General features: G+C 35.9%; 1 protein-coding gene across 1 annotated transcript; it reads left to right on the plus strand.

The window, feature by feature from the left end:
• The first annotated feature begins 109 nt into the window (after window positions 1-109).
• LOC6037456 lies at window positions 110-7217 on the plus strand. The gene is made up of 3 exons (XM_038257755.1): window positions 110-233; window positions 4759-5585; window positions 5647-7217. The coding sequence occupies exons 2-3, from the start codon at window positions 4782-4784 to the stop codon at window positions 6856-6858; spliced, it is 2016 nt and encodes a 671-aa protein (XP_038113683.1). The 5' UTR covers window positions 110-233; window positions 4759-4781; the 3' UTR covers window positions 6859-7217.
• The last annotated feature ends 1892 nt before the right edge of the window (window positions 7218-9109 follow it).

Genomic DNA, 9109 nt, shown 5'->3' on the forward strand with positions numbered 1-9109 from the left:
CCCACTTGAGTGTGTTGGTACCTACACCTTTTTCGGCCAGTGTGTCTTTTATAGAAAATAAACAAAATTCTTTTATCAGTTCAGCAAAAAAACGGGTAAGAAGGCCTACCAACCTCAGAGTCGCTAAACGTCGCCACCTTCGCGTTTTATCGTTCAGTATTGAGCTAGCGGTGTTATCAGCCAGCAAACGAACGTGCGCGCCGCTCCGCTTCCTTTCCGATCACTTTCAAAAGGTATGTAATTAGCAAATACTTACGTGGGAAGGTGCAATATTTGCGTATATTATTCAGGTTTTTTTTTTTTTTGTTGTAAGTGGAGTGATTTGCAATAAAATTGCGACTTTGAATATCCGTAAAATTATTTCGTTGAAAATAATTTAACGAGTTTTCCAGACAAATCCATTTGAGCACAAATCGTGCGGCAAAGATCAAAGATCAAGGCGTTCGGAAAAAAAGTTTACTTCTTCTCAGAGCTGACTCACTTGAATGAGTAAAAAGCAAGATGATCTGATACATCATTTCCTCACTGTTTGATAAGTGCTGCTAATTGTCCGGATATCCGGAGTCAAACCTCAACGACAGACAGGTTTGAGTGTTTCTTTTCTGTTCCACGAATGAAGATCCAGATTTTTCAAGAAATGAACTGTATCATCTGTTGTCTTCATTTTTTTCAACAACCAAAATGCATGATAAGATATCACGTTTAAATCTCTGATGGACGTCGCGCCGAGGTACAGTAGGGTGACAACAAAAATGAAAAAAAAAAAACCTAAGACAAAGTAGTATAAATTATGCATTGCGTTGATATTTGTAAAAAATAAATCTAAAAATGTATGGAATATGGCGCAAATTGTGTCAAAGTGTGAATTTGTTATGTAAATAAATTGTGGTTCGATGAATTTAATCGGTTCCGCACATCTGTTTTGTGTACCTATCCGATTATCAACGAATAGAGAAGGATGGCTAGATTTTAAAAAAAAAGTGACCATGTGGTTTGTGAATTGTGGACCTGAATAAGAGCCAGCTTGTGCAGCTTTGAATTGATCAACTTTTTACTATTCTAACTATTCAACAAAACCCCTAAAAATCATCGTGACACTTTTCATATGAAATGAAGTTCCGATCAGATCGTGCTATTTATCCACAGCCTGAAATTGCGACAACTTGCCAAAGGGAATTTTGACACTCATGAATGAAGGTCAGTATCAGGGTGGCTACTCAAATCCCATTTTCGAATTATCGATTTTTCAGAACCTTAAATAACAAGCATCTCTTACCCAAAGGATATAATAAGTCAATATTAACCATTGATAAAGTTTAAAAAATATCAAACTATTGAAAATTTGAAAAAGTTGCTTTGACGTTTAGCGTTGATTCAACAAAAATCTTGATTTTCAAATCAACAAAACGTTTTGTTGATTCAATTATGCCTTATTTTTCTGTGTATCCAGTTGCATTCCAATCATTAGTTTTCAAAAAATCAATTATTGACGAAATTTTTCAAAGGAGTTCAAACATGCTAAACATGATTATAAAAGCAGGAAAATGCATTCTAACCCTCTACAACCCAACCCCGCCTTTAGACGGGCTTCGATTTAAATCTATTTTTCAACCAAATTTTTAACTATTAAAATTTTAAAAATTTATGGGTTAGAAGTTTAACTTGTTTGATGTGACTTTGCCAATATTTTTAAAAATGTAATTTTTGAGGGGTCAACTTTGGCTGTTTTTTTTTAGTGTCCCAGACTATGCCTCTACGCATTTTTTTACAATTTTGAATGATAATGGTGCCATTTTATGGCAGAAAGTGTGAAAAACAAGCAAAAAAATGAAAAAGTGACTGCAAAAACATGAAAAAATTAGATAGGCAAAATGTAATGATAGGAGGTGGTAGAATAGGCCAAATACTACCAAAAACAAACATGAACTAAACAAGATTAATGCAAATTAAATTACTAAAAATGAAAAATTGGGCAGTAAAAGGTTAACTGGTTTTTGGTTGATTAAACTTTAATGTTCATTAAACACTTTGAAAAATATTTGCAACGGCCTCAACAAAACTTTTTTTTGCATTTTGGGTGTTTTCGTATAACTTTTACTCAAGGTTGAAACTACCCAAAAATCATAAAATGAAAATACAACATAAAAAAACACTACAGTTGTTCCTTTTCAATCCACTATACTGCCCATGATCGCATAAATGTCCCATATGCATTTTCGTCACTTTTGAGTTATTGATGCAGTTTGGTTCAAAATCGTGTGCTCTTTCAAAAGAGCCTATAACATCCAGTACTTTGTTCTAGAAATCAGGAGGAAATCCAGTTTTTTCGTGAAAACTTTACACGTAGTTTTATGTGTGGGACAAACTTGTTTAGCGTTTTTCTCAGCTTGCTGTTTTTGCATATGGGACATTTATGCGAACATGGACAGTATACTGCCCCTGATCGCATAAATGTCCCATATGCATTTTCATCACTTTTGAGATCATGATGCAGTTTGATTCAAAATCGTGTGCTCTTTCAGAAAAGCCTATAACATCAAGTACTTTGTTCTAGAAATCAGGAGGAAATCCAGTTTTTTCGTGAAAACTTTACACGTAGTTTTATGTGTGGGACAAACTTCAAATGCGTTTTCTCAGCATGCTATTTTTACATATAGGACACTTATGCGAACATGGGCAGTATATTTCATTTAAAAAAATACAAAATACTTCAAAAGAAAGCACTCCTAAATTTGATTTACTCGGTGTTCAAAAAAATAATTAAAAGCCAATAAAAGCAGTAGAAGCTTGAAAATTCAAGTGTATTTTTCTAAATTAAAAAACAAAAATTATTAAATAATTCATCACAAAATCGAAATATTTTGGAATTATATTTATTAAATCCCCTTTAATTTTTTGTAAAATTGTCAATTGCATTTCAATGAAGAATCCAATTTCGTGCTAATTTTTTTAATATACAAATTCTTTAAACATATTTGTTATATCCTGAATTTGAAATTTTCTCTATTTTCAAATAGGAGTTTCGAAAGCATTTTTTTCATTGTTTAATGTTTACTAGTACCTTTATAATGTCATAAACTCAGTCAAAAATAAATTAAAATCCATTGATTCATAAAAAATACAAACAAGTCACCATTTTCGTGTTTGACAAACTCGCAAACAAAGCAAAATATATGCAGGCCACTGTGTTTGTTTAATTGATTGTTTATCACAGTCGAATAACTCCTTAATATTATTTCAAGTGCCTTTCGATATTAGCTAAACCGATTCCGATTATGTTCACGGTTTATCTTCTTTGTCTTAAAAAGTCGTTTTCATTCTCAAACACACTCAAAAAGAATTGAATGCATTTGGATTATAAAAATATAAAATTAAAAAAAATATTACAGACATAAATATTTTTCCCAACTTGTTGAAACAAGAATCGCAAATTTCCGAGTGGTCACCCTGCCCGTATTTTTTTTAAACATTTTGTATCTCAGGAATACTAGAATTCTGGAGTTTTTTTTAAAGTCCAATAAACCAAATTTTCAGTTTTTTGCTTTTTGGATGTTTTGGATGATGACTTAAGGCGGTTTCAAAAACACCCAATAAGCAAAAACTAAAAATTTGGTTTTGGACCTTTTTAAAAAAAAAACTCCAGAATTGCAAACCAAATTTTCATAAATGATAAACAAACAGTACAGTACTTGTTCGGTAATGGGGTCAGAGCATAGCCCGAATGCTGCTGGCTAACGATTTATTTTATGATCGAAAAATGCCGAGGGAATTGTCAATGCAAAAAAATAAATAAAATAAAATGTTAAGAATATTCATTGAATTTGAAAAAATATTCAATAAAACAAAATTATTTTAATTGTTTCAAATTATTTTTTGCATCCACGAATTCCTCGATCACTTTGAATTTATCAAGACATATAGATTAGATAAGGTAAGGAGGGTTTTCTAGCTGTCAAAAAATAGTCATAATTGTAAAAATAAAACGGATTTTATATGAAGATTCTCAGCAAAGTGAAAATTTGACCTTTTTTCGGGCAAATTTCACCGGAAATGTTTTTTTTTTTTTAATATGTTTGTTCTAAAAGTGTATTCGGTTCAGTTTGGCTTTCTAAACAACTCTACAGAAAAAAAATCCGGTTAACTTTGCCCGGAAATTGGCAAATTTTTCATTTTTCTAGAAATCTCCAAATAAAATCCAGTTTTCGTGCTATTTTTTGAATGCTGGAAAACCCGCTTTTATGTTTTTTTTACATACCGTCATTTGAGGCGAATTAGGACTACAGTCTGAATAGGGACAGCAGTTCTTAGAGCACTTAAAGGTTTGAAATTTAGTTGACGATACTTTGGCTTTTTATTGTGTGTTGACGTTTGTCTAATGCCCAATAAAAAGCAGAGTAGTTAAACAAAGTCCAGTTACCGAACAAGTACTGTAGCTTACAATCGATTTAATGAGATTTTTTAAATAAAAAATTAGTTTTTTTATAAAAAAAATAAATAAAATGTTATAGCTTGGGACTCTGACAATAAAAATTCGGAATAATCCAGAAAACATGGTGAAAAAAACTAATTTTTATCTTTTGATACAAATTGTAATGCTTCAATCTTTATAAAAATTTGATTTTCAAAAAAAAGATTTTTCTTTGCTTGAAAATCGTTATTTAATTTTTCAAGAGAGAAATTTTCTTTGTACAGATTAGTTTTTTTTTTGTAGATTCTAGTCTACCTTAAGTCTGACAAATATCTTTTCATATGTTACAGAAACCAACCTCCACAAAACCAAAATGGACCCGCTCAACCTGGCCGAACGCATCGAAAAGTTCCAAGCCAGCGAATGTTACGCGTACGTAAAAGTGCGCCAACTGCAGTGGTTCCTGCGCGGCCAACAAGTCGACCTGAGCGACAAGAAGCAGCTGAAGATGCTGGACAACATTTTCACGATTAGCAGTGCGGACAAGGTCGTCAACCTGCTCGGATACGCGCTGAATGCACCGCAGCGAACGTTCAAAGAGGACGAGGAGGTCGAGCAGCTGCTTGCGCATGGCGACATGTGCTTTGTGGAGGAAAAAGTCGCGAAAGGGATCCGGAGGGTGGTTCGCAAGATCAAACGGAAGGATCGCGAGAGTCCGTACTGCTTTTCGCTGATTCCACTTTCGGTGGTGGTGGATTATGAGAATTTGGACAGTGTGTATGAGACGCTGTTGATAAAGATTTACAAAAGCTCCAAATGCGAGTATGTGGACATGACTGCCCGGGTTTACAAGAGTTTGGAGCATTTTCTGGACACGTGCCAGCTGCCGTTTTCGATCCTGTGCTTTCCCCGGGACGGAGAGCATTCGTTTGATGCGTCTGGGGAAATTGAAATCGATTGCAGAAATGTCGGATTGAAGAACAGAGTGTTCAAGCTAACGGATTTGGTGCTCGGAGCGGTCGGAATCGTTGGGTCGGTCGGAGCCATTTTCGCGTCCGGAGGATTGGCCATTCCGTTTATAGCGGTAGGAGTGGGATCTGCGGTGTATTCCGGAAGTCGCAGCATCGCACATTTGGTGGACTCGGGCATGCACGGAAAGTCGGTGAATCCTTTTACGGTAAGTTTGGCATCTTTGATCCGAGTCCAATGCAATAAACTTTCAAATTTGATCATTCCAGGACATTACAGCACTGAACAACTGGTTGATGTTTACGGTGAATGCGGTCAGTGCCGTTACGCTTGGAGCATCGGCAACCGCCACAGCCCTTAGCACGGCCGATACCACGGTCGACATTTTCGGCCAGCTAACGATGGTTTTGAAGGGAATTTCGGCGGGGACGGAAAAGCTCAGCATGGTGGATCTCGTAGTGTTTAATGTCGTTGAATGGAGACGCCTTACAATGCACGAAAGACTGGCGCTGGCGTGCTCGATTTGCTTTTGCTTTCGAAAGGTGATTAGCTTTCACAACGCTGAACGGCTCATTCGTATGGTTAGGCTCAGGCAAATTAGTATGTATTTTAAAGACAAAGTTTGGCCCTCCCTTACTTCTTCAAAGACATACTATTCAAATGTACGAGAGTTTATGGAGTTGAACGAATCATATCTGGAGAAAGGAATGGAGATCGTTCGGGTGCTTTTGAGGAGCGAGTTTACAGTAAAGGTGAACGAAGCGTTTACAATAATTCGATTCAATGAGTTCGAGTACAGAATGTCCCATCTTTTCCGTATTGAATTGACCATGATTGCCAACCTCCTTCACATGCTTTGGGGCATTTTACCAATTTTGAAAGATACCTTCTTTCTGATGAGAAATCACTTTGATGACGAGTCAATTTTGAAAGTTGTCTGCAATTACGTAGATAGTTTAGGCGGTGAAATAATGCACCTTGAACTCGCCATCAACCAATTCATACAATTCTTCAACGTATTGCTTCCCATTCTAAATGACACCCCATGTCTAATCGACTCAGGCATTGTGCTCGGAAAAGGACACCGTTTCACAATCGGATCAGCTTTTAAAACGTTCGTAACAGATAACAAAGAAAACGCGATCCCCCTGATCAAAGCCCTCGCAGAGATGAATCCTCGCGAGGCCGAGCAATTGAACACGCTTCGAGATCGCGCCAACATCCAGGAAGACCAACTCTTCAAGTGGATCTCCGAAGGAACTCACAGCAGCACGGATATGCTGTCCAAGGCTCGCTTCCTCCTTTCAATCGATGATCTTTGTACCGAGCAATCGCTTCACATAACCGATTTTAAAATCTCGCGAGGCACCATCGAAGTGGAATCGTTGTTCGAAGTCGATCCTAAACTGATGAACCGAATCGCGCTGGATAAGCACGGCGGGTGGGCATCACTAAAATGTCCGGTTCGAGCTACCCGCTGAAATTAGGGGGGGTTTGACACAGCACGAGTTCAAATTCAAGTTCGATCTGACGATCGGAACTCAATTCCACGAGCACGAGCAAATTTTCAGCGATGTCTTAAACTTATGTCCATGATTAGAGGCAATCCATGATTAAAGTATAGTATAGTCCAGAAGTCTTTTTGAGACGTCACTCTGCTTTTTTGTGGATGTTTCGATGAGACTCCGCGTAAATCCGTCGCAACAGGGGGGAGGGAGACAAAAACTTCAAATAAAACTTGCATTGGCCTAATTATCAGCTAAATTCAAGTGTTTCAAGGTGCAATAAAATATATTTTTTCTATGTTATTGGGTTAAAACATTGTTTAGCAGCTGTATAAAATAAGTCGAAGTGTTGATAGGGGCAGGGGGGGGGGGTGCAGAATGGACCATGGGGGCAGAACGGGCCACCCTTGGTTTTGGGCTTTAGAATGGATTTAGACCAACTGTAAGGCAAGGGTCTTATAAAGTACGTCAAATAGCATCACCATACCGAAAACGACGTTTGAATTCATTGTATTTTTCGAATTATGAGCAAAAATGTAAATTTATTAACAAAACCACGCAAATGTTGTTTATTTCGAGGTTCTTAAATAAGCTTTCTGAAAAGTTGGATTGTTTGAAAAAGTTTGCTCAATGCTTATACCGTTACTAGATGCTACTACCAAGGTATACAAACAACAACGGAACCTTAAAATCATTTAGAGGCTTGGTGGTGGTAGTGTTAAATTAAAATCCACTTTGGGGCAGAATGGACCACCCTTTTCCTGCCTTATAAAAACAATGTAAAGTTAAAAAAATTGAGCTAAATGGATTATTTCACTCCTGGTAGCTTCACAAATCACGTTTAATGCAACAAAAGTAGATTTTTTAGTTGTTTCGACGCTTAGTTGTAAAAATAGTGTCTTTTTTCGACATATTTACACTATTTTCAAAAATCTTTGTTTTTAAGTTACTATTTTTATAAAAGTGATTAAATTTCATGAAAACTATAATGGAAAGGTCCCTCAAGTAATTTCTTATCACCCTTCAACGTTGTATTAGAAGAAATGGCTTGTTTTCTAATGTGGCCCATTCTGCCCCGCAGGGTGGTCCATTCTGCCCCGCACCCTGAAAAGTTAGTCGAAAAATCTTTTTTTTCAAAGTGGCTCAAAAATAGTTTTAAGTAAAAACTTTTCATTAGCCAAGTATACAACATTGAAGGGAACATTCCAAAGCATAAGCCTACTACACTGGATTCATAAATTTTTATGTTTTTCTATGGTTTTTGGTGCATTTCCCTTAGGCGGTCCATTCTGCCCCCCTTGCCCTTATGCCAATATTATGACAAAAGGTCGAAAGATATATGGTCGAATGGACAAAAGGGTGAGGTTTTTTTTAAGTTGTTTTTTAGTGAAAAACAGGAAGTATTTCAAAACTGGAAAAAGGTTTTAAAAAATTACAAAAACATCGATAATTTATTTTCAAAAGAATATAAAAAATGGAAGAACTCACAAAAGAACTAACAAACCCCACCTTAGACCTTTTTTCCTTTGACCTTTGTTGAACATCCTGATATGCCAACGTTAAGAACCCGGTGGAAATACATGCTTCTCCCTATTCTTAAAATGTAGTTTTTCCTAGAGAAAGTTTAACTTTCACGAATAAAATAATAAAAGAACGGCCTGAACAAGTCATCACAAAAAGCCAAATGAAGCTATATTACATTATTAATTTTTTCATACAAGTTAAGTGCATGGCCATACAAATGGAATGGAATATTCGAAAATCTGTATCTTGAGAAGGAATTTTTCGATCAATATGGTGTCTTTGGCAAATAAATATTCTATGATTGAGACTATTCAGGAAAAACAGTCCAACGGAAATTCTTTCAAATTATTTCACTTTTTATTACTGAAGGTTGAATTCCCACAATACAATATTATTTAATCTTCGACTTTTTTATGTTTTAGAAGAGATCTTTTGCGCTTGAGATGGTCCAAATCTTGTACCGATTTTTTTTAAAGCAAATGATACAGTAGTTTTTCGGTAACGGGGCTGCTTTTTACCTGGGCGCTCGAGCAGACTAACGTCAAAAAACAGAAACAAATCGAAACGACCGAGGGGATGCAAAAAATCATGCTCGATACAGAAAAAACTTTTTACAAACTTTTATTTGATTTCGAGTCAAGAATATGAAAACTAATCATTATAAATAAATTTGAGTAACTTTTATTTTTATATTCCATCATGA

This window comes from Culex quinquefasciatus, chromosome 2 (genome assembly GCF_015732765.1).
Source record: "Culex quinquefasciatus strain JHB chromosome 2, VPISU_Cqui_1.0_pri_paternal, whole genome shotgun sequence".
Classification (NCBI taxonomy): Eukaryota; Metazoa; Arthropoda; class Insecta; order Diptera; family Culicidae; genus Culex; species Culex quinquefasciatus.

Excerpts from the sequence above, each read along its gene's own strand:
- LOC6037456 (XM_038257755.1), top strand. The coding sequence starts at position 4,782 with ATGGACCCGCTCAACCTGGCCGAACGCATCGAAAAGTTCCAAGCCAGC. Across the intron at positions 5,586-5,646 it reads AGTCGGTGAATCCTTTTACG|GACATTACAGCACTGAACAA; the intron begins GTAAGTTTGGCA and ends TGATCATTCCAG.